Genomic DNA, 25883 nt, shown 5'->3' on the forward strand with positions numbered 1-25883 from the left:
ATATTTTTATCTCCCTTTCGGGATTTGAACCGGAGTACTTACGATTTGCATTCAAGCGCCGTATTATCTTGACTATCATTACTTTCTTTGTACGATGTTTCTTATTTTGGTTTTTAGTAGCACAAATTCAATTTCTTCTTACTCTATGCTGACGAGAGTAACAATCTTTCTCGTCCTTAGTTTCTATCTTTATTTTGGCCCCAAGCGGCGAGAAATTAAGATAAATTGACCGATCAAGTTAAATTCTATGGCTAATAGGAGTTTTTAGAAAAGTTTAAAAATCTACACGTGACAATATTTTTCTATCACTGTGTTGGACTCAAAGTTTTCCTACTACTCTTCACTCTTGATAATATCGTAAATCCCAGCTCTAATCTAGCCGTTGCTTCTCGTTTTGACGTGTTGCTAGTAAAAATGACTTGAAACCGTGATAAGTAAAAAAAGCGAAGTGCCTTGGTCCTCCGGAGTATATACCGGTGAAAAATTTTTAAAGAGGAAAAAATAGTAGACTATTTAATCTAATAATTTGAGAATTATCATTTAAGTATTAAGAATATTTTAAATTTATTTAATTTTATGTATATATATCTCTTTAAAAATCTTATTTATATCCACGAGAGGTAAACATTTTGTCTTACATTTAATAGATTATTTATTAAAGATTTTTAAAAGAAGAGAAAAATATCACTCTCTTTCGATCTTTCGATCAATATTTTATTCTTTAATTCGCATAACCCTCGTAACTTTGACTACAATTTTCGATAATTTTTAAAACCCAATTAATATTCAGCGCTGATCACTTTGAACTTGTAAAACTTTCCACCATTGAATCGCTTTCCTCCTCTTCCATTTCCACATGAACAGGCATCTGTTTCATCTGAAATCGTAGAACCACGCTTAACTTAACTGAACCTTTCGAGAATTCTTCGTGCCTCGATACCCGCTGCAAAAGCTGGTGAAACTTGTTGAAAACGATTATCGATAAATACGCGATACTTTTACTTTTACAATAACAGATACGTCCATTTAATGAATGCAAACGTGACATAATCCAAACTAATCACTCAGCTCTAAGATTCCTCGCTCTCGCCTCAAAATAATCCTCGCCATAAGCCAATGCGAAGCTCTAATCGAACCTAACCTAACCTAACCTAACCTAATCGATCGTCCAACCGAGCTTATATCGCTTAAGCTCGCATGACGTTTGCATAATGGGTGGACTTGCCAGGACTGGAAACAAAGAGGAGAAAGAAGAAACCTCTCAGAGATTCGAAGGAAAAAAGAAAGCTTGTCCAGAAAGTTGGTCAAGCTTTAAAGATTTTAAAGTGGATGAAAACTTTTATTGTTCGATCTTCGGACCGTGGCCAATCTTGTTAACTTTTCTTTCAACAAAATGGAAGATGCTCGAAAGAGGGATGTTGGAGTTGACCTCGGCTTTGGATCAATTCCTCCCAGCTTGTAACCAGAAACTTAACACTTCAACAAGTGGTTGAATTCCAACCTTGGATCTACTATAGTTTGATCAGATCGAGACTCGAACGAGACTCTTGTTCTCTTGAACGAGAGACCTGTATCGAGTTAATTCTGAATTCAATTTGTTCGAGGTTAGGTCGCGTGAAAGAATTATGGGTGCACAGAGTGGTCGTATTTTCGATCCTAAGAATCGATCGAAGAAAAGTTCGAAAAAGAAGCGGAGTATGGAGTATCGATTTAAGATTATTGATTAAGAGATATTGGCGGATCGATGGATTGACTTATTGAGTTTCTGCCAATTGAAAAGGGAAATCGTTGAATATATGAGACTCGGTTGTGAGAGAATACGTGAAAACGCTTGTTTGCTCGCTTTGGATTAAATGAATTATTGCAAATAGTACGGGTACAATTGTTGACAAATTGAGAATATTAAATTTATGTTCTGAAACACGAGACGATATCCATTAACGTCACCTATAAGGATTGTTTATTTTCACAGAAAATGGAAAATGTGCCGCGCTTTATTATGCGAAACTATACTGTGAAGTTGATAACGAGAAGATTTTTCATGAATAAATGAATACTAAGTGAAAATAACTTTGCAAATTAACTCGTTTTTCCTTTAATTTTGATCGCCTCACTTTATTCACCCTCTTTCAATTTCCAAAATTCGATGTTAATTATCATCCTCGATCGAAATAAATTATTATTATTATTATTATTATTTCAATTTGCAACGCCTAGATGTTATAAACGTTAATTTCTTACAAGCTGTTGGGAGTGAAAAAAATTGGAAGGAGTATACGCATACGACCGCAGAGTGATGGCGCGCGACGCACTGCGGTGAGTGCGAAGCGCAGAAAAAATGGCGAATTGTGTTTTTCTTCTTTTTTCCCTTTCTTTCTTCTCTCCTTCTCAGTGACGGCTTCTCTTCGTGAATTTAAACACTGTTATCGCAGCCAACATCAGGATTCAACCTGGTTGGGTTTGTATTGTCGAGGAACATTGGTCTCTGCTCGATCGAATTCGTTCCCATTGATAGGCGAAGATGACACGAGGATCCCACTTCGAGGGATTAATATCTGAAAGATCTTTAGTGCCTGAACTTCTTGAAACTTCTCGACAACGATAAATATATAAACGCGTTTTAAGATCGTTTGAAATCGATACTATTGGTTTAATGCTCTAATTTGATCGTCTATAAAATTCCCTGCAACAAACATGGAGTGGGTAACGCGATTACATCGTACATCAACGTCACGTGATCAATCAGAAATAAGACACCGTAATAAGAAACTTTTATATCGCCTTCTTGCGAAACAACTTGCCATCCAAATGTCTCGAGCGAGGAGAAAGAAAGATTTGATAAACGAAGAAAAATTTATTCATCACGTAGAAATAATTACTTGTCGTAATATTCGATTCTCAGATTTTTTTTAAAGAGGACATAATTAAAGATTAAAGATTTAATTCACGAAGAAAAGATTGAGTTAAGATATAACAGCGAGTATCTGGTGACACACTATCTCGGAAACGATGCACCGTAAAAGAAAATGATACGAAGGTTACGACATCGAATCAATTGGCGGTAAACGAGCAATAAGCGCATCGAAATGCCATGTCGAAGATAGTCGCCATTAAATTGCGCTCAATCAAGCGTTCTTCATGAAACATGCCGGCGTCCGCCTTCATGGCGTCGCAATCTTATTCTTTATTATCGTGTCATCGCTCGTGACTTTCACTTTCGATATTGCCAATGGTAGTCAGAATCGGAAAAATGGTCGATGACGGAACAATTAGTTGAATTTTTATCCTTCTTTCTCATCGTTGATACTCCAGCTACGAAAATTCTGCAAATTACTTTTCATTATTGTAAAATATCTATCTAACCTAACCTAACTTTTCTAACTCGATATCAATGTCTTCGCTAAAACTGTTGAGTTTCACAGGAATCATTTTTATTGGACATTGAAGAGTGTCTATTTGTCTTTTCAATCTTGACACTGATATCCTCAATATCAAAAATCCTCGATTCTACAAATTGCAGGAATTACTTTTCATTGTTGGATACTGGAGAATGTCTACCTAACCTAACTTTCATAACTGGACATCAACATGTCTGCTAAAACTCTCGACAAATGATTTTCAAGAATTACTTTTCATTATTGTATATTGGAAAATGTCTATCTAACCTAACCTAACCTAACTTTTCTAACTCGATATCGATAATCCTTATAAAGCTCTTGACTTTCACAGAAATCACTTTTCATTATTGGACATTGAAGAGTGTCTATTCGTCTTTTCAATATTGTCACTGATATCCTCAATATCAAAAATCCTCGATTCTACAACTTGCAGGAATTACTTTTCATTGTTGGATACTGGAGAATATCTACCTAACCTAACTTTCTTAACTGGACATCAATATGTCTGCTAAAACTCTCGACAATTGATTTTCAAAAATTACTTTTCATTATTGTATATTGGAAAATGTCTATCTAACCTAACCTAACTTTTCTAACTCGATATCGATAACCCTGATAAAGCTCTTGACTTTCACAGGAATCACTTTTCATTATTGGACATTGAAGAGTGTCTATTTGTCTTTTCAATGTTGTCACTGATATCCTCAATATCAAAAATCCTCGATTCTACAACTTGCAGGAATTACTTTTCATTGTTGGATACTGGAGAATATCTACCTAACCTAACTTTCTTAACTGGACATCAATATGTCTGCTAAAACTCTCGACAATTGATTTTCAAAAATTACTTTTCATTATTGTATATTGGAAAATGTCTATCTAACCTAACCTAACTTTTCTAACTCGATATCGATAATCCTTATAAAGCTCTTGACTTTCACAGGAATCACTTTTCATTATTGGACATTGAAGAGTGTCTATTTGTCTTTTCAATGTTGTCACTGATATCCTCAATATCAAAAATCCTCGATTCTACAACTTGCAGGAATTACTTTTCATTGTTGGATACTGGAGAATATCTACCTAACCTAACTTTCTTAACTGGACATCAATATGTCTGCTAAAACTCTCGACAATTGATTTTCAAGAATTACTTTTCATGATTGAATATTGGAAAATATCTACCTAACTTAACCTAACCCTTGTAACCTAACTTTTCGAACTTGATATGCTTAAAACTCTGAAATAAACAATCAACTTTCAGAAATTTTTCATTATTAACATTGAGGACTCTATTTAACTTAATCTTAACTAATTTAACTAACCTTCCTAATTCAATATCGATATTGATTTTCAAGAATTATATTGGACAATTGCATAAAGACAATCACGTCTATCCAAGAATAAAATTTTGCTTTTTTCTCTTTTTTTTTTTTTTTTTTTTGCTAGAATCCATCAGCAAAAAAATATCAAGAGCAATTGTTGAGCACCAGTTTCAGTTTCTCGAGTAAAATCGCTCCAATGATTTTCGTACTGTTTCATTGTATTTCATTTCACGCCAAGATAGAATTTCTAATACCTTTTCCCTTTTAGTGGCCAATATCGTTCTTGATCACCGAGAAACCGACACGATATACGGCCAATAAAGTTTTCCTTTCTTTTTTTTTTTTTTCTAAAACCAAAGGCCGGAGATTAAACATTAAAGAAATTACGGCTCGTTTAAGGGTCACGCGAACCGCCTTTCGAAATACTGGAATTTTATTTCTCGAAGAGAGAAACCATTCCATCTTATTCTGAATTACAAGTTCCGGTTCTAATTACGTTCTGGCCTCGTATTATTCTTCTCCATTGCCCCTATATTTTTGCCCTCGGATTTTATGAACGGCATTCGACGAATTTGTTACGTGATTTTCTCTCTCTCTCTCTCTCTTCTTTTTATAGGCGTTGCATCTTCGTTTAAACGAAGATAAAGAATTTTAAGGAGTAATGCGGTTCGCTCGAAAAGTTTAAGGATTATAATGAAACACTCTTCTCTGTGAAATGAAGAAGGATAAAAAAACTTTTTTAATAAAAAGTTGGCGAGGAATAGTAAACGATCACTGTCTCATTAATTATAATCAACCGTTAATTATCATGTCTTAAGCTATCTGAATCAAGGTGTCTGAGAAGCCTATCTAAAATCTATCTAAGATTTAAAAATCTTGGAATTCAATGATTTCTTTCGTTTATTCCACGAAGAATAATAGCACGAAGAGCGTAATATATTCTTGGCCAAGTTGAATTTCTTGCGATCTCTCGATAATTAAACAACCTTTGCAAACAATTTTATATAAGAAGACTTCAGACATCGACTTCATCCAAGCATCTTTAATCGAATCTTTACCGCACTATTGTAAACTCATTTTTTTCTTTTTTTCGTTCCATCGAATAACTGACGAGCGGCTGTTTCACAGTTAACAAAATTAAATGCCCGTTCGAAAAGAGAGTTGAGAAATAAACATCGAGGAGATGCTCAAAAACACCGCGAATCGAAAATTCTATTTTCTCAAATGTTCGTACTCCAATTTTCGTCCCCCCTCGAAAAACCACTTTCCAAACGATTTCGCGCAAACCATATTAAAAATCGTTTTTCGAGAACGATTTCCTGTAAACACTGGAAAAAAACCGCAGACACCGCACGAGTGGTCGTTTCGACGACGAAAAACGTGTGGAGAAAAATTTTTCCAAATCGAAATTCCTCGGCTAATTGCGTTTGTGTCGGTCGAAGGGAGAGAAATTCGGTGTATTGTTTTAAACGAGAATGAGCCAAGTTCGACGGATGGCGAGGAAACCCGTTTTCATTTCGATCGAATTGGATCTCCTCTTCTGTCGCCAATTTTTCGCCAAATGATTCTCCACGCCATCCGATCATTTCCTCTTTGCTTGTTTTCGAAAAAGCAGGGGGCGACTCTTCGCCGACTCTTTCGATTCCATTTCTCGAATCTCGAAATTAGCAAATTTTTTCGAAGCGAAAATTTACTGGAGGATGATTCTGCTCTTTGAAAGTTATGAGTCGAGAGATTAGGAAAAGGGGAATAGTTATCATTATGTCTGGAAAATATTCGTTTTGGAAGATTGTTGTTAGATTGTGCCGATTTAAAAATGGAACGAAATGGCAAAGATGGCGAAGAAAATCAATGTCCAGCCAAGGGGGAAAAGGAAGAAACTTGAGCTAATCTAAACTTAATCTGTTGATCCAAGAATGGAACGAAATACGATAAGGAGGAAGAGGAGTAGGGAGGGATCAAGAAAAAAGAAACGGGGAAAAAATTGAAGGGACAGTAAACCTCAACCTGATCTAGATTAATTTGTTGATAGAACAAGATAGAGAGAGGGGGGAGGAGCATAGAAGAAGAGGAAAAATATTGGAACGATATTTCATGTCCAAGTGAAAGCAATGATCTAAATTGACCTGTTGATCTAAAAATAGAGATACGATAAGAACGAAAAAGTACACGGAAGATAGATGTAGAAGAAAAAAATCTTAACGATAATTAATGTCCAACATGAAAACAGTAAACTCGATTTAATCTAAACTTAATCTGTTGATCCAAAAATAGAAATAAAGGGAAAGAAGAGCATAGAAAGTGAAGAAAAAGGATAATAAATATCCAAGTGAGAAGTTAACTCAATCTAAACGTAATCTGTTGATCCAAAAATAGAAATAAAGGGAAAGAAGAAGATAGAAAGTGAAGAAAACGAAAAAAGTTATCCTAAGGATAACAAATATCCAAATAAAAAGTAAACTTAATTTGTTGACCAAAAATAAAAATAAAGGGAAAGAAGAGCATAGAAAGTGAAGAAAAAGGATAATAAATATCCAAGTGAGAAGTTAACTCAATCTAAACGTAATCTGTTGATCCAAAAATAGAAATAAAGGGAAAGAAGAGGATAGAAGTGAAGAAAACGAAAAAAGTTATCCTAAGGATAATAAATATCCAAATAAAAAGTAAACAGTAAACTTAATTTGTTGACCAGAAATAAAAATAAAGGGAAAGAAGAGCATAGAAAGTGAAGAAAATGATAAAAGTTATCCTAAGGATAATAAATATCCAAATAAAAAATAAACTTAATTTGTTGACCAAAAATAAAAATAAAGGGAAAGAAGAGCATAGAAAGTGAAGAAAAAGGATAATAAATATCCAAGTGAGAAGTTAACTCAATCTAAACGTAATCTGTTGATCCAAAAATAGAAATAAAAGGAAAGAAGAGGATAGAAAGTGAAGAAAATGATAAAAGTTATCCTAAGGATAATAAATATACAAGTAAAAAGTAAACAGTAAACTTAATTTGTTGACCAAAAATAGAAATAAAGGGAAGGAAGAACAAAAAGTTGAAAAAAACGAAAAAGATTATCCTAACAATAATTAAAATTCCAAGTGAAAAGTAAACTCGACCTAAACTTAATCTGCTGATCCAAAAATAGAAATAAAGAGAGAAAAGAGCACAAAAGTTGAAAAAGATTATCCTACGACGATAATAAATATCCAAGTGAAAAAAGTAAACTCGACCTAATCTAAACTTAATCTGTTGATCCAAAAATAGAAATAAAGGGGAAAAGAAAGAGCATAGAAGAAAACGAAAAAGATTATCCTAAAGATATTATCCTAAATGTCCAAGTGAGAAGTAAACTTGGCCTAATCCAAACTCAATCTGTCGATACAAAAATAGAAACAAAAAAGGAATAGAAAAAAGAAGATGAAGAAAACGAAAAAGATCATAATTAATATCCAGAGGGAATCAAGGCCTCAAAGTGACCTCAAATTGATTCAAATTAAATGAAAACATCGGAATGCAAACATTTCAAAAACGAGAAAAGACCATCCCAGAATAGGAGTATGCCTTTCTTCCAAGTGAAATGTTTCGTTGGAACATCGATGAAAGGTGAGAACTTGTACACTTGAATATATACGTGGGAGGAAAGAGAGTCTCGAGATAGAAATATAAAAAAATAAAAATAAAAAGGGGAAAAATCTTTCCGTGTTATAAACCTTCAGATTTTTACTGAGAACGGTGTCTGGAGAGTAGATGGACCCTTCGCTGGTGATCCATTATCACGAGAATAATTCAGAGCGAAAGCTTCGAATTGTGATGATCAACGAACAGGAACACCCTTCGTGACATTTTTAATAACGAGAGATGTTTAGATCCGATTATCCTCGTTCGTTCGTAATTTTTCTTCCTTTCGAAATTTATTTCCAGAGGAGAAAATTATTCGCTAATAAATAAATATATAATAAATAATATTTTCCATCAAAGTGTTTATCGAAATTACAATTAATCATCTAATTTATCATTGATTAATTCTATATCGATCATCTATTTATGATTGTGTTAGAATTTTTGTTAATTAAATTAATCGCTAAATTATTTTGTATTTCCAAGTAATTATAATTTTCTAAAACGTGACGTAAAAGGTTCAGAAAATTTTTAAACGATAATTCTTAAACGAGTATGATTGACAATATTTTTTTCTCTTCTCTTTTTTTTTTTTTTTTTTTTTTTTTAGAATTAATACGTTTTTCACTTATAAACTCGGTGTATCCGAAAAAAAGCTAAAAGTAATTGTAAAGACGGGGAAAAAGTTTATTCGCGTTGTAAGAAGTTGAGGGACATAATTATTCGAAGAAAAGGAGACAGAGATAGTCAAGATTCATGCAAACGCGTTGGATGTAACGAAGTTTTTTAATCTTATAATAAAATTATTAAGCGAAGCAATGGAATATATATAGTTGGTGAAATTTGTTAACAACGTTCTCGATGAGAAGTAAAAAAGAAACTTCTTTTCATTCTCTTCGAAGAAGTTGCTGGTAATTATAACAATTTTATTAACACGAAAATATAAATTTCACACCGTTTCTCAAATTCATTGCGATAAATTTATGATAATAAAATTATGTGATCCCTTCAATTCTTTTTTTAAACTTTTCAAAACGTATAATTTATTATTTTTAATCTCGTTGCAATCTTTTCTTTTTTCTTTTTTTTTTTTTTCGTCTGTTTTTTCGAATGACGTCCAGGAAAAAGATCTTATCTTAATTAACTTTAATGAATAGAAAGGATTTTTAATTTGCATCTAATTAGAAACTAAACTTTTGCAATTAATTTAATATAGATGTAATCCATTTCTCAGTACGCGTACGTACGTAAGCTTGATATTCTACATGGCCGATGATGCGTGATCCGGAGTGCATGTAGCGATAACATAAGCCGAACGTTCACGTGAGGGATGAAGATGAAACCATTAGATGTGTATTATACGCTACATGAATCGATATATAATACACGATTACCGTGTTACAATATTTCACCAAGTTAATTCCGTACCGTGTACGGTATGAAAAATAAAATTTTATCACGATCGTAAATCTGAACTTTTTCTCTCCTTCTTTGTTCTTCTTTTTTTTTTCTTTCTTTCTTTTCCTTTTTATTCCCAATGACAGACCAGCCAACTAACTAATGGCCTAGTTGTGGTAACTAGAAAAGAATCATCACGTATATTTATCAAAAGATCTCGCGAGAATAATGAATTCTATGTATATAAAAAAAAAAAAAAAAAAAAGGGGGAAAAAAAAAGAGTCAGAAATGAAAATGCGGAGGGAAAAATTTTAAAACTATGGATTAAACGTTTTTTTGATTAAACATTGGATCGAAATTTCAATTAAAAATTCGACCAAAAACTCGTCTTATTATTATTTTCCGTGGCATTTATATTTCAACGTTTTCAGCAAAAAGCTATCTGAACGTGCGTCACGTATACGCCATGCTAAATTTTGTCTTCTGGTCTGGATATTTTCCCCACCAAAACCTGGCGCAAAATATTCCTTAAATATCCGCACTTCTCGTTCACGTCTCGAGTTTTGAATTTTATTCTTCCTTCGGTGTCGCGTATTTCACTCTAAAATAATAATTTCTTTTTTTTTTCTTCTTCTTCTTCTTTTTCAACGAATAGAATAAAAGTAAAGGGAAATTATTAACCACGTTATTACGTTCATCATGATCTTCTGTCACGATCTTCTGTCGCGATAATGAGTTGAAATATTTATGTCGTTTGAAGTGGAACAGGTGTCTAATAAAATAATGTACATACGTGTATAAAAAAATTTTATGGTACGATTAAAAACGTCTTCGAAGTTGATAGTTCATTTTTCAACGTTTCATTTTTTTCTTTTTCAACAAAAATTTTAAAGCTGGCACTGGGGAAAATACATATTAAAAAATGTGTGTCGCGTTAAAACGGACCTTTGGCTCCCCTGTGCCAAGTAAGTATGTCACAAAGAACCATTTTGCATTGAAATTAATTAGACGAATCATTTTCGACAGGGGATTGAACTTTTAATCGTTATTTTTCTACGAAGAAATATGTCTTAAGATTTTTAAAATCTGATAGGTTATAACATGCGATCCGTAATAAAATTTGCAATAATCGATAAATGAAAATATCACATAAAATCGTACGTCTTATGATTTAAGAAAAAAGATGCGAGTCAATTTAATATATTACAATTTCTTACAACGATACAATCTAAGATTTTGAAATCATTTGAAAAGGAACAAACACGTAAAAACTTCTGTTGCCTCGTATTCCAACTTTCGAGGTTTCAACGCCTAAAAGTTTCGAGGAAAACTTTGATCTAGTTTCCCCTAGATAATCTAGGGGAATTTATTTGCAAAAATAACAGCGTAACAGTTTTAATCGGAAGAAAAGTAGGCAGCATCGATCTCTTGAATCTAAAAATAACGGGAAAAAGAAGGAAAAAAAAAAAATAAATAATTGTAGCAATGTTTAGGGATTTCCATCTACGTGACATTACATATTTGATGAAAGGAAAGTCATTAATTGGTTGTTCGCGAGCGGAGGATTCGCTTGAGTAAATTTGACGTCGTTTCATGACATGGCTTTAATCAAGCCATTAGTTTTGCCGCGGCTAAGAGTAGGCTGAGGTGGAAAAAAACAGGATCGAAGTTCGAACGAATCCAAGGAATAGAGGCTCGACGACGTTAAAAACCTAACCTAAAACTCCGAGAAGTAGGTCAAGTTCGATGGAAGATTGGAAAGAGATAAAAATTTGCAAATTTAAAATTTTACACCAAAATGAAAGCTTTTGTTAACAAATTTCATGTTAAATTTATATAAATAATACAAATACTACATAGAAAAGTGTTGAGCAGAGAAATTTTAAGAGATACTACTCATTTGTTGAAGAAATGTAAAATGATGAGCTCTGAGAGGTAAAGGATAGAATCAAATTGGAACTGGGACGAAGAGAGAAATCAACGGGGTCAAAGATCCGGACACTTGAGGTTTGAGAATTTTTGAAAGTTCAATATTGGAGTGGGGGGGGGATAGAAATCAGAAATTTCGAAGTTTCACAATGGAAAGAGCTATATAAAGTTTAAAGTAGAAAAGTTGTGGAATTCTAAAACATTCAAAGTTTACTTAACTTGCTGTTCAGTTAAAAAACTTCGCAGTTAAAAGATTTTGTACGAGTTTATAAAGCCTCGTCGACGTGCAGAGATTGGAATGTTTCCGAGCCGTACAATTTCGATGCGAGAGATTCAAATGCGTACACACAAAAACCGATACATTGCAAGGTTCGAGAGGTACGAGATTGAAAGGCGAAAAATGATTGAAAATTCTGGACAAAACTCGTACCACGATTTTAATCTGATCATCGATTCAAAAAGTTAAAGTTAACAAAACTCGATCTCAGTTTAAGATTGGTATATCAATCAAGTTAAGAACTAACGATACACGTGGACTGTTATTAAATCCTTCCTTCGTTAAGGGAAACTCTCCAATTCTTCCATATGCACAAACTCGATATAAACCTAATCAGCACAGAATCCAAAATCAAAAGCTAAATCTAATTACCCTAAACCTGAGTAAAAGTACTTCAAAACCCAACTAGATTGAAAAAGAACGTGGAATCTGATAGAGCTAGGAATTTAACCAGAGCCTGATAGAAAACCAAAGGAGAATTAACAAAAAAACAACAATTTAACAAATTATTGCTAAATCAATAATTAATAACGTAACGAGCAATAATCACCACAAAGAAAATCCATATGGATAAAGAGAAAAAAAGAACACGACTTGACTGTTGTAGCCTAGACACGAACCAGAAAACTCCATCGATAAAATTGCCTTATTATCGATCCAAGCTCCATTTGAATCTCGAGGATTCAATTGGCGAAATCGAAAAAGAAGTAAGAGGCTCGTGAATAAAAGTCAAGTTCCAAGTTTAATCGGGAATAATTTTACACTAGTCGGCGCACAGATGGTTAATGAAATCGAGATTATTCTGGCGGAGGAGGGGTGAGTTAAATCGTTCGTTGGCAAAATAGATAATTGGAAGTCGGAGATAAATGATCTCATTGGGTCGAAGGGGTCGACGTATTTACGACTGTCCAGTTTGGGTAAGAAAGGTCTGAAGAAGAAAAGCAGGATGGTTTATTAATTCGGTCGAGAATACGCGGGGTCGTGAATTAGCGAGATAGAAAAGGAAGATTGAATGTCCGGCTAAAGTCGTAATATCATATTTAAACTGAATTATTCGTTCCAATCTGTGATCATGTTAATTCCAATTACTTTGTCACAGAGCCATATATCATCCAGGATTGTCCTTGATTCATTCTGCTTCAGAGTTGACGAAAAAGTAACGAGGTTAAAAATAATTACATTCATTTTCAACATTACAAATTATAAGTATTTATTCGTACATAATATCGATCGTAGAGAAGAGTCGATTTTTCTCAATTTCTCAATTTTATTCCACACGTGGTTCGACGAGCGGGGAGAGCTCGTCCCTTTTGGCCTGGAACGATCCAACCAGATGGCGAGTAAACGTCACTCGTAAATGGGCCACTAAACAATTTTAAGACGGACGTGGCGTTTGAAGATTCGAAGGTTTTGAAAACTCGCGGCGCACATGGCGCATTCCTCGGAAAGAGGAAAATTTACAATGCAAATTTACAATTATTTGCATGTTGCGTCGACAAGAAAGAGGGGAAAAAAGAATAATGTGCAACGTTGACAATGAAAAAAAAGGGAAAGATATAGCTCGATATACAAAGGACGATACACGGGACTCGGGAACGTTTCGTGTGGAATTTCTTTCGGTTTGTATCGGCTCTCGTCATCTTGGTGCTCGCTCGAGGCGGAAAGCGACGATATCCACGATCGTTTCTTCTCCGTGGACATGGAATACATGTATCGAAACGTTTCATCGATTTTTTTTTTTTTCTCTTTCTTTAATCTTCTTTCGTTTCCGTTTCTCAGAAAGGGAAGGTTCTCTCCTCGTTTTTCCGAATGAAATGTAAATTTCGATGCACGAAAGTTAAAAAAGAAAAAAGTGCTTTCGAACTATTTGTCAATTGCTATTTTCAAAATTAAAGCTTTCGTTTCGTTCAATTATATTCTGCCATCTTCTCTCCATATTTTCTGCATTGAACTTGACTTTTTCGGAATATTTTTCGCACGAGTTGAGAAAGAAAAAAAAAAAAAAAAAATAATATGAGCGCACACTTATGAATTATTCAATATTCAATGTTTGTTCGTGTTCCAATATGATCTCGGTTGCTGGATTTATAAATTTGTTGGAAAAGAGGAAAATTGGATCCTTTTCGAGAAATATCGGCAAAGGTGGGACGAATATTTCAACGATATTCAACAAAGAGTAATTTCACGTGTTGCATTGTATCCTTTAAAATACAATGTGAAAATTTTAATCAACCCTCGAACAACTTGGCAACGACCGCGTGCAATAAAAAATTAACGACCCGTATAAACAACCCGTAAACGAGTGACGAAGGTATGTGTAATGCTATTCAAATTTCCATTCGAAAAAAAAGGAGGGGGGGGGGAAAGAAAGAAAAATATTTAAATCGAAAAAAATATCCCTTTTTCGCATTCCCATTTTTCCAATTATTTTGAAGCGTGAAGGAAATTAACTGCCAATTTTCCCGCAACAAGCGAGCAAAATTTCGTTCAAAAACCAAATTGGACGAATAACGAAACCTTCCATTTTTCAAAATTCCCGCCATTTCGTCGACCGAAGCAAAAAAAAAAAAAAAAAAGAAGAGAAGTAATTCGTCAAAAAAGCGCGAAAAACCAAAATCGTGTCGTAATTCTATTCTACTGGTCTGGAATATCTACAGTCGCAGAAGGAGGGAGCCATCCCCCAACCATCGATCGTGAGAGAGTGGATTGCGCGGTATACCACGATCGATTCGAGAACAATCGATTCGCACGGAAGTGAATTCGAAATTGTTAATTAACGCGTCACCAGCTAGGCGTTGAGTGACGAAAGGGCTGTAGACGCGGGGGATGAAGGTCGTGGAGGCGAGGGGGAGGGTGGAAGAGAGAGAGAGAGAGAGAGAGCGACCTCGTTTAACCTCGAAAGAAGGTCGGTTGATATTCAGAAACTCGAATATGCAAAGCGATTGCCGCTCGAGTTATCGAAGCTCCGCGTCTCTCTTTTTAATATTTTATTTCAGAAATATTTGTATCTCTAAAGATCATCTATCTTTATTGTATTTCTATTGTATAATCTTTAATTCTTGTTTAAACTACTTGTTGTAAACAGAGTGGAATTTCTCTGGAAGAGAAATATAAAAGTAGAGGAACATTTTTAAGTTATAAATTATAAGCAATTTGAGCATGTCTTTGAACGAGTGAGACATATTATTAATACTAACATCAATTTCCAACGATTATTATTATTCCAATTATTATTAAAAATAGTGAAATTAAGTATCACTTGAATAAAACCGTGCAAGAACAAGTTTTAGATCTAATACATATATATACTTTTAAAGATTAATAATATAAACAAGGGAAAATAAAGATTACGTATATAATAAATACGACTTACTTAAGGGGAATGTCTTCTCTGTGTTTGAAGCGACTTATCGACAAATTCGATGACTATCACTAAGTTAAATGGGATTACGTGGGTAACGGGATGGTCACAACGTGCCTCTCGCAGAGAAGTTAATGGAGCCGTGCAATCGCGTCATGAATACCACCACAACGGAAGTGGAACACGGGAAATCCTCGGTTTCCTGTAATTAAGTCGCGTGTTTTCGCGTAGAAAGTGGTTAACGTTCTACCACGTCACGTGGCCTCGAGAAATATTTTTCTCGCACGTATCACGATTTCTTCGGCAGTGAATTTATATCTCAAATAAATTCGTGAACTTTACACGTAAATCAAGAACTTTTCTAATTTGAACTTGACCTACGCAGAAGACCTCGCTTCTACGTGGTTGCTACACGGATTCAAATCACCTGTTCGACAGACGTCGAACGTAAATAATGAGTTGCTCGGAAAGTAATTTCGTTTTTTCACGCGAGTGTCGCTAGTGTTGAACTTTATCCAGCCAACTTCGTTCCAAACCATTGTGTTGTTGTTATTACATTTCGAGAGTCGGTATTTCGTGGTCTATTTATAAGAAAAACTCGTTCGATTATGTGCTTTTGTGTTTCTCGCGCGTAATAAACAAAGATGCGAGACCGAAAGGAACATTTTCGGCATATTTCACTTTTTTATTACCGAAAAGGTGTATATAATGATACGTCAGTGTCGAAACTAGTTTTTAAAATTCAGAAGACCAGTCGAAGACAAAATAAAGACACAGATCGAAGCAAACCGACGAATAACAACTCGAGAAATCGCTACAGTGAATTTGTCGAATTGGACTGTTTATGATCGCGTGAAACGACTTGGTGTTTCATTGTCGTGTAAAACAAAGAAATTACTTTCCGAACAACCCGATAATTATCGTGTGGATTAATCGATGATCTTCCTACATTTTCCTCTTCGATTTCAAACGAAATATAATCTCTAACCTGGAAATCGTGCTTCCTTTCGACTAAATGCAATTCGCCACTCGCTTAACCCAAGGAATTCGTGGGATGGGAATTGCGTGAAATAAGGAAGGAGCAAGGAACGTATCTAATTTCGTTTTGCCCTGATTTGAAATCGGTTAAATCCTTCGTTATAGATGGAAATTTGGGAAGAAGGCTCGAGCCTTCTCGAGGCTTCGACGGAATTATTATCAGCAGTTCGGTTTTCACGAATATGATGATTATTCTATTCGATCTGCGTTGAATGTCGTCTCTGAATTCTGTTAACCCAAATACCGCGTGAAATCGATGACACTGTTTCTCGTTTCGCGGGCGAACGAAGGAGGGCGAATTTTCTTGTCGAATCTCCTTTTTTTTTTTTTTTTAACCCTCGTGCGTGGAAAAACTGCGAAAGGAAAAATTTTTCGAAGACAGTGCTTGATTATCAGTCTGGTTAAATTTTGATCGTGTTTATTGATTAAACTTAAGTAAAACAGTAGTTCAACGAAGGCAAATATTTTTCAGAATGTAATAAAGGTAAGAATTAAAATATCTAATGAAAGAAGTATTAATTATCGAATGCAAAGATAATTCTCTACAAATACGCGTGTTAAAGCTAATAAACTTTCCATGCAAAGTCAAAAATACAAAGGAGGAATATTATTTGATCGAAAAATCGAATGAATTAATTTATTCGTAAAATTATTCATAAAAAATTCTCACATAAAATTCTACGTATAATTTAACAATAATAATTTTTGTTAGAAGAAGAGGAGGAGGAAAAAATCTCTAATTGGCACAATTTGATCTATCCAAAATTCAAATCAAAAGAAAGAACGATGAATCTTTTTTCGAAGACATCGAGAGAGAGAACAAAAGGAGGTTGAAGAAAGAAAGGGGAAAAAAGGAGTTAGCGAAGCCTTGAAGACGCGAGATATAGAAATATGAAACGAGATATTTAATAAGAGACGTTCGAAGGTCTACTGATTCTCACCCCCTGCAATCAAGATCTCCAACGTCTTTTTCCTTCGAATTTTCAATCACAAGGTTCGTAGAAACGGAGACAATAGTTCCTCTCTCCTTTCCATTCTTCATTGATGATCGGATATCAAATCTGACCGAGGCTTTGTCACTTTTGATTGAAATAAGGATTGCTCGATCGCCGGCCAAACTTTCCCCTTCCCCCCTATTTTATTCACGATTTCGGTCGATGAATCGTTCTCTGGCTCCCGTAGATAAAATTATTAAAATTCGATTCGTTATCTTGAAGAGAATTAAAAAAGATGAATTTTGTCAGAGAAAATATTGCTTCGAAGTAAATTAATTTCCAACGAATTTTGGAAATTTTCGGATCTTGATCCTTTCCATTCGCTTCTGCAGATGGGAAACAATTGTGCTCTGTCTGTTTCGCATTATTGAAAAAACACAATGTTTTGTGAATAATTTAATACAAACAGCGTTACAACGGATAGAGAAGACTGTTAAAATTGCAGGTAATTGATGTAATTTTCGCGGAATTAATCGTGACACAATCATCGATTCGACTAATTGGCTCAATTATCAACACATTCCTTATTTCTCTAAGAATTTTAACGATGACTCTTTAATCTCGAACGAGTTTTACACATTCGAGTTTTTCACATTATAAAATTAAAAAATCGCTGAAACGATGAAATTATTATTATTATTCGATTTCGATTCTTTTTTCCTCCTCGCGTAAAAATAATTAAATCGCGTTCAACAAATATTTGTCTACGATTCAATCGTGTACGGTTATAAAAAGAGAGACCTTTGAATACGCCGGTTTATTTTTCTCCGTGCATCGTAACACCCCGTGTTCGCGGAAAGCATCTAAAAAGCTGGGAGAGCGGACACGTGGTGTGTTTTTCCGTCCAAACGAAGAGAAACTAGCGCGCCAGTCGCTATATTCCGGTTGAGGAGCTTGTAAACACGAGGCGAACGGGGAAAAATAGAGAGTCAACCTTCTGGACTGGTTCAAGAACTCGAGTGGCGAACGTTTCCGTTTCTTCTTTTTTTTTTTTTTTTCTTTTAAATGCTTGAAAAAAATTTCCTTGGACCGCTTTTCTGAAGCGCTAAACTTGTGCACTTTTCAACAATCCGTGTTTGGAATCGTTTGTTTACTTTCTAGAGAATAGAATAAATATATATGTATATATAAAAAGAAAAAGGTGAAATATGAATAGAGAATATGAATATAGCAATTTGGGTATCGTTATTTCTATGAAAAAAAAAAAAAAAAGAGAGTTGAAGAGAATGAGTAAAATTATATAATTATAGAAATTATAATTGGATTTTTTTTTTTTTGAAATACATTTTTGATCGAACAAAATGTTTGTATTATGTTTCAGGATAGAAAAGAGATTGAACCGGATTGAGACTGAATTGAAATTTGTTGTATAATGATTGATGCTAAGACTTGTAAGGATTCTTTGAAGATTCTTGAGAGAAGAAGAACCCATAGAAACTGTTAAAGTGGAAGGTTCATTAAACAAGAAAATAATTAAAAGTGACAAGATTAAGATAAATTTCATACGATCTCTTTAAATTTCATGAAAATCTGACTATGTTTGTCAAATTGTTGTTGAATCGAAATCCAACTTTAACCTATAATATTTCTAATTCCTTGCTTATCTTTCATTTCCATTTATTTGCTTAAACTTCTTCCCGCGAAAATTTCGCAATTCATTCAGAAAGCATTTACACCAAGTAAAATATCAATGCCAATCTCTAAAATCATTAATGTCACTATATAAATCAGTATTAAAATTTCAATTTCGATATTGTACCATTATATTACCATCCTTTACTCTCATTCTTCGAGAGCATAAGAAAAAAAGAAAAGAAAAGAAAATTTCTTCAACATCTAAATATATTCATATCCCCATATTTCTAACCTAAAACAATCTACCGAATCAACCTAACCTCAAAACGTCCCCGAAACCCACTTAATCGTGCTCGAAGAAAGGCAACGTCGCCATAAATTCGTGTAAGGATCGAAATTGCGTCAAACTCGAGGGAGGGACCCTTCTCTCTTCGTACTTTCTTATTCCCCTCGCCCCAGCCATCTATCAACGTGTCTCGAAGCGAAACAAACGCTCGTTTTCGCTAGACACGAGCGTTCCCCCCCTCACAGCGCTGCCGAGAGGCGGGGAGGAGTCGAAATAAAGAAGAGGGCAGAAAAAACGCGTGCACAAAGTTCGTCGAATTGCGCGTAGTAGGCACGATCAGGAAAAAAGCGGGAAATATCACGTGTGAGTATCGATCTTAACCAAGTCATGGTCGTGGAACACCAATCTTCCAACCTATTTTCGTCGATTGGATCCAATAGAAGTCTGGTCGGCTTCTTGGACGCTGTTCAATCGTTTTTTCAATCGGTTTCTGCGTTTAACAGAATTAAGTCTTAATTTTCCAAGCCTCGCGAATCTTGGTGGCAAGCATTTGATTGTAATTCGAACAATTGCGTTTCTAATCTTCCATCGTGAGATTTTTTACGATTCTGCGTGGTTTACCTTTGTTTATAAATTGAGGTTATGTCCATTTTTGTTTACGAACGTAGGTTTGAATTATGTAGTAGGATTTCTGTGTGCGTGGAATTAGAAGAAGTGGTTAATTGTGAGCATCACTTTTAATTCTCATTATGAGGTTATGTGAAGTTATGTGTTAGAGCGATTTGGAGTATAATCGGAAAATGATTGATAGTTTCATGGAAAATCGATTTCTGCATTTAACAGAATCAAGAATCTTGGTGCCAAGTCTTTACTTGCCATTCGAACAATTCTAATGTTTTATCGTGAGGTTTTACGATTCTGTGTAATCTGCTTTCGTTTACAAATTGAGGTTATGCGTATAATCCATCCTCGTTTACAAATGTAGGTTCATATAATATGGTTTCTATTTTTCAGTAGAGCGTAGAATTAACAAAAATTAATTACGAACATTATTTTTAATTCTCGCTTAAATATTGCGAATTTGTACAAGAGTCATGTGACCTATTAATTGAGGTTATGCGACGCTTGGTGACTGTCATAGTGATTAATTAGAAGATGGTTAATAATTTCGAGAAAAGAAAATTAGTCTTTCTGACTTCATGGATTAAACCACTTTTCAAGATTCGTCAATTTTGTGGTAAGCCTCTTTACTTACCATTTGTAAAAATTACGCGAAATTGTAATTATTTACAAATTGAGGTTATATGTATGATCCATCTTTGTTTACAAATGTAGCTTTATATAATATGGTTTCAATTTTTCAGTGGAGCATAGAATTAACAAAAGTGATTAATTATGAACATTATTTCTAATTCTCGTTTAAGTATCATGAAATTGTGTATGTCATGAAATTATGTGACGTTAATTGAGGTTATGCGACGCTTATGGTGACTGTTATAGTGGCTAATTAGAAGATGGTTGATAGTTTCGAGGAAAAAGGGGTAACAAATGTACGAAGTGGGAAATTGTTCGATAAATTGTAATTGTATCAGCGTGTAGCAAGGATTTAACAAGAGGGATTGAAGAAAAGTTGTAACCAGGCTCGGGAAAGGATTTGAATATCACAACTTCTTCAAGTATTATCATTTTGGTGCAACTTGACAACGATTAAAGTTATAATAGGAGTTCTTCGAAAACAACTTGGCAAATTGAATGAGAATTATTTTAACCATCAACTGATTAGATACGACTAAAGCAGATTATTTAGTTTTATATCATTTAATTATAACTGATAAAGCCAAGCCTTTAATTCCGTCGAAATCGTACAACTTTTATTTTCATAATTGAGCAAATCACCGATATCCGATAATCATTTCAATTTGTATTTTCAATTAAGAATATAATAAATACAAAATTATTCATAGTATTATCTTTCATTTTTCCATTTAAACAATTAAACAGTAAGATTATATTAAATACAATCTACGAACAAATCATTTAATAATACTATCAAATTTATACGAACATTCTATAATTATTACGTAAATTATTTCCTGAAATAAACTTTTCACCAGCGAAAAAGATTAAACTTGTAATTCAAAATAATAATTCCAGAAACTTTTATAAAATTTGAATAAGCCAATAAAATAATCTTGATTTTAATTCGTGACAAAAAAAAAAAGAAAAAGTATTTCGATTAAATTAATTAACTTAACAAACAATCGAATGATAATAATTTCTAAATAACAATAAAAATAAATATTCTCCACAGTATTTACAGGATCTCGATTTTATTATGGAAGAATTTAGAACAAACGATGAACGAGAACACGTGACAGGGACGAATAACGTATAATTCCATCGGTATCTCGATCCAGCACGATGCTAGGCGGAACTTTTGATTGGATAATTTCGGAGGTAGCGAAACGTTGTCAGCTTGTTTTTGGCGAAACTTCAGGGACGCGAACAACAACAACAACAAGGAAACGCGAACGCGTAGACTAGAAACGTCTGAGTTATGGATCGGCTTGTAAATTATCGTACACAATCGTGTCGCAAATTTGTGACGAAGTCAAAGCCAAAGATCAGCGTAAGCAAGCTCGAGGGCGAGTGTCACTGTATACACGAATGCAAAAATCAATGGAAACTCGCGTAAAATTCCTGACCAATATCCTTGAAAACGAAGTTAAAAGCGAAGTCCTTGGAAAACTTTCATTTCAACGTTTGAAACGAATCATCTACTATCTTGGATACTATGAAAATTGTATATTTTTAATCTAATCTCAAGTTATTTTATAAAATAAATAAGGGAAATGTATAAATAATTTGAGATTTAGTAAAAATGAAAATTCGAAATTGCTACAGGTGTATTATTTTTTTAAAAAACTAACAATAGAATATCTCAAGGTCAAGGTGAGTATATGAACTGTACTTACTTCGAATATGATATAAGTATAAAAACTGCAATACGAAATAACCATAATTTTTTAAAAATGAATATTAAAAAAAAACTTTAAGTAACCTTAATTTATTCGACTCTTTTAACCTTATTTCTATGGAATAACTACCTACTTTAACCTTGAATCACCATTAAGAGCGAAAAAAAAAAGAAGAATATTATAGTTCGATCCCATCGTTTTCATTGGATAAAAAGATAAAGATAAAAGCAAGACGAGGTCGAAGCTCGTTAATTTCGTACAAAATGACTATAATAACCACTTTGAGTGTATCTGTACATTATACCTAGCTCGTACGTGATATAAGTATAAAACAACCACAAGTGAAGTAACACTTTAAAAATGCTGTGTGAATCCAAAAAAAAAATAACCTTTCTTTTGAACAACCAAATACTTTAACCTTGAACCACTTGGCCACACACGTTTCTATTAAAAGCAAAAAAAGAAAAAAAATATTATAATTCGATCTCATGGTTTCCTCGATGAATAAAAATAAAGGAAGATGATCGAGGTCAGTTAATTTCGCGACACCACTCCAAGATCCACCACACTTGGATGGAAGATACGTCTTCTAGATGATAGAACGATATAATATTGCAGTGACGTAGTTAGAGACCCCGCAGCACATCATTTCCTTCTAATAGATTGTCATCAACAGGGAGTAAAGAGAGAGAGAGAGAGAGAGAGAGATGTGGGAATATGATATAGCAAAAGCTGATGCAGAGATCCTCGTTACTTTGCCGGATAACACTTTCCACTTCGCTCGCCTGGGACCAATAATCAGTTCGACGATGCAAACCGAAACGGGAATACGCGTGTACATTCTTTATTATCTATTTTTCTCTCTGAATTTATGGATATGGATATGCGCAGAGAGAAGAGATTTTAGATATGATATTGCAAATTCTGTTGTAATTTTTATAGGTTATGTCGAACGAGGATGAGGTTAGATTTCTAACAATTTCTAACAATCGAATCTAATTCGTATTTTTGATATATTGGATTATAATTTTAGATTGATAGAATTTTTTTCTAATTTTTATAGGTTATGTTATTCATTATTCATTATTTTTGATATATTGGATTATAATTTTAGATCGATAGAATTTATTTTCTAATTTTTATAGGTTATGTTATTCATTATTCATTATTTTTGATATATTGGATTATAATTTTAGATTGATAGAATTTATTTTCTAATTTTTATATGTTATATTATTCATTATTCATTATTTTTGATATATTGGATTATAATTTTAGATTGATAGAATTTATTTTCTAATTTTTATATGTTATATTATTCATTATTCATTATTTTTGATATATTGGATTATAATTTTAGATTGGAAGAATTTATTTTCTAATTTTTATAGGTTATATGTCGAACGAGGATGAGGTTGGATTTAATAACAGTCGAGTTTAATTCGTATTTTTGATATATTGGATTATAATTTTAAATAGGAAGAATCTAAAGGATGAGAAGCGTTTTGAAAGCATTTAATTATTTGTTGTATCGTAGATATGAAACACTTGAGAGTGAATATTGGTGAGAAAATAGCGAAATTCGAGCATTTATCGAATTTCTCGAAAATATTATTCCATATGAACTGCGTGCATTACTTTTTCATTCTGTTGAATGAATTTTTTTTATGAAAGACTTCCACCGTTTCTATCTACTTTTATTCCTCTTTATATTTTTCCAGGGCACGAATGTGGGCTGTTGGAAATCCTCTTCACCGAGCAACAGTGTCGCGATAGTCGCGTGGAAACTAATTCTCTCGAAATTCGTAAAATTCGTGGGGCCAAGAAGCGCGTCCATTCATCCATTCTTTCGTTCAAAACATTTTGAGGAGGGGAGAAAAAGAAGAAAAAGATTTCAAACAATACGTTTCTACGATTGGCGTGTTTTAATTTTAGACGAGCTTCGAGTATGAAAGTGGCAAGTAAAAGGAACTTGAGCTCTCAATCGTTCGCTTTATGTTACAGCTTCCTATATATTTCGCTCTCTTGTGCAAACACCACGTGTGTACGAAGCTTAAAAGCCTTCCTAGTACACTTCCCATGCGTAGAGAGGAGAGAGTAGGTTTTCTCGATGTGGGAGGAGTTGCCAGTGACACGATTATATACGTTATAATAAGGACCACTACTCTTGTTGGGGATCCTCGAAAATGAGGAGAATATGGTGGAACGGAGCTAAAGTCTTTTCTCTTGGAGACTTTTTGCTGTGAACGTTATAGAAATACACCTATGATAATAGAGACTTGTGTAAGAATAATGGGTGTCACGTGATATAGTTGTGATTGGAGGTTATGTGATTAGATGAATTTAATGAAGTGCTGGTATTAAAGTGTTGTATTTTATGCAGAGAATTAATTCAACTATAGGAAATTTAAAGAAAAAAATTGAAAGTTTAAAATTCGAGGAGAATTACGGGGTCAGTTGGAAATTTCACTAGAAAAAAATTCATAGAAACGTTCCAGCACTGTTATTGGCCGGCTACAGAGTTGCTCAGCTGCAGAAATTTAATATTATAAATACAGATAATTAACTATAGGAAATTTAGAGAAAAATTAAAAATTAAAAATTCGAGCACAACTATGGGGTCAGTTAAAAATTTCAACAAAATTCAAAAAAGACTCATAGAAATGATCAGCTGCAGAAATTTAATATTACAAATGCAGGTAAATCTAACTATAAAAAACTTAAACGAAAATTAAAAATTGGAGTCAGTTGGAGAAATTTCAGCAAAAAAAAAAAAAAAAAAAAAATCGAATCCAAAAAATTCGCAGAAACATCCGACGCTGTTATTGGCCACAGAGCTGCAGAGTTGCTCAGCTGCAGAAATTTAAACAAAAAGTTGCAAAAATTCGAGCGTATAGCCGAAATACGATATTCACTCGAAATAAAGAGGCATCGATTTTTTTCCGCATCGATACCTAAAGCTTAAACCAAGCTCTTGCTTGCTTGCCCACGCGTTTCACGTGGCCTTCAAAAAAAAAAAAAAAAAAAAAAAAGAAAAAAAAACATTTTTATCCGTTTCATAGAGCGAACGAGGCATCTCCCTTTTCTTTCTTTCTTTCTCTCTCTCTCTCTCCTTTTTTTTCACCTGAAAATTGAAAAACACAGCACGATACGTTTGATTTCCCCCGAGACTCCCGCGAAAGGGACAGTCTAACGAAATATCCCGGAAATCCTCCCCTTCCCCCTCCATTCGAGAACGGTAAACGTCCCTCGAATCGAATCACCGTGTCACGTGTTGAAATTCCTGCCGCTCCTCTCTCAACCTCCTCTCTGCCGGGGGTTGTTCACCTCAAAACCGAAACTTATACCCGTCGTCGATAAAGTTCACCCCCGAATTTCGCGGAATTTGAAATTTAAATCGAGCGAAATTTATTATGCTCTCGACGGAGGGGAGGGAGACGGTGTTGTTCCATTATTCAAGTCGCGCTTCGAACAAAGCTGTACTGTGCGTGGACAATGATTCTGTAACACTGAGGTTGTACAAAAGAAGCTTTACAGAAGCTTTTCTTAACTTGTTCTCGAGTTACAACGCTTTCACGTCGTTCTAAACGTAAGATATCTCGGGAATAACATCGTCAATTTCTTCATCCGTGTAAGCTGTAATTATGGATAGGCTAATACTATTGGCAACGTTTGTCGTTTAAAGAGGATAGAATAAGGGAGGAGGGGAA

The 25883-nt window shown here is 34.1% G+C and overlaps 1 protein-coding gene across 1 annotated transcript in view; it reads right to left on the reverse strand.

The window, feature by feature from the left end:
- Positions 1 to 692: 692 nt before the first annotated feature.
- LOC147657947 (uncharacterized) overlaps positions 693 to 25883 on the reverse strand; it is a 43051-nt gene continuing 17860 nt past the window's right edge. Inside the window, exon 4 of the mRNA XM_086905648.1 lies at positions 693 to 877. Within this exon, the coding sequence (XP_086761774.1) occupies positions 874 to 877 (4 nt within the window). The 3' untranslated portion in view covers positions 693 to 873. The remainder of the gene's footprint in view (positions 878 to 25883) is intronic.

The sequence above is a fragment of the Apis florea genome, unplaced genomic scaffold (genome assembly GCF_048593485.1).
Source record: "Apis florea isolate Af1SG1 unplaced genomic scaffold, ASM4859348v1 contig_2492_pilon, whole genome shotgun sequence".
Classification (NCBI taxonomy): domain Eukaryota; kingdom Metazoa; phylum Arthropoda; class Insecta; order Hymenoptera; family Apidae; genus Apis; species Apis florea.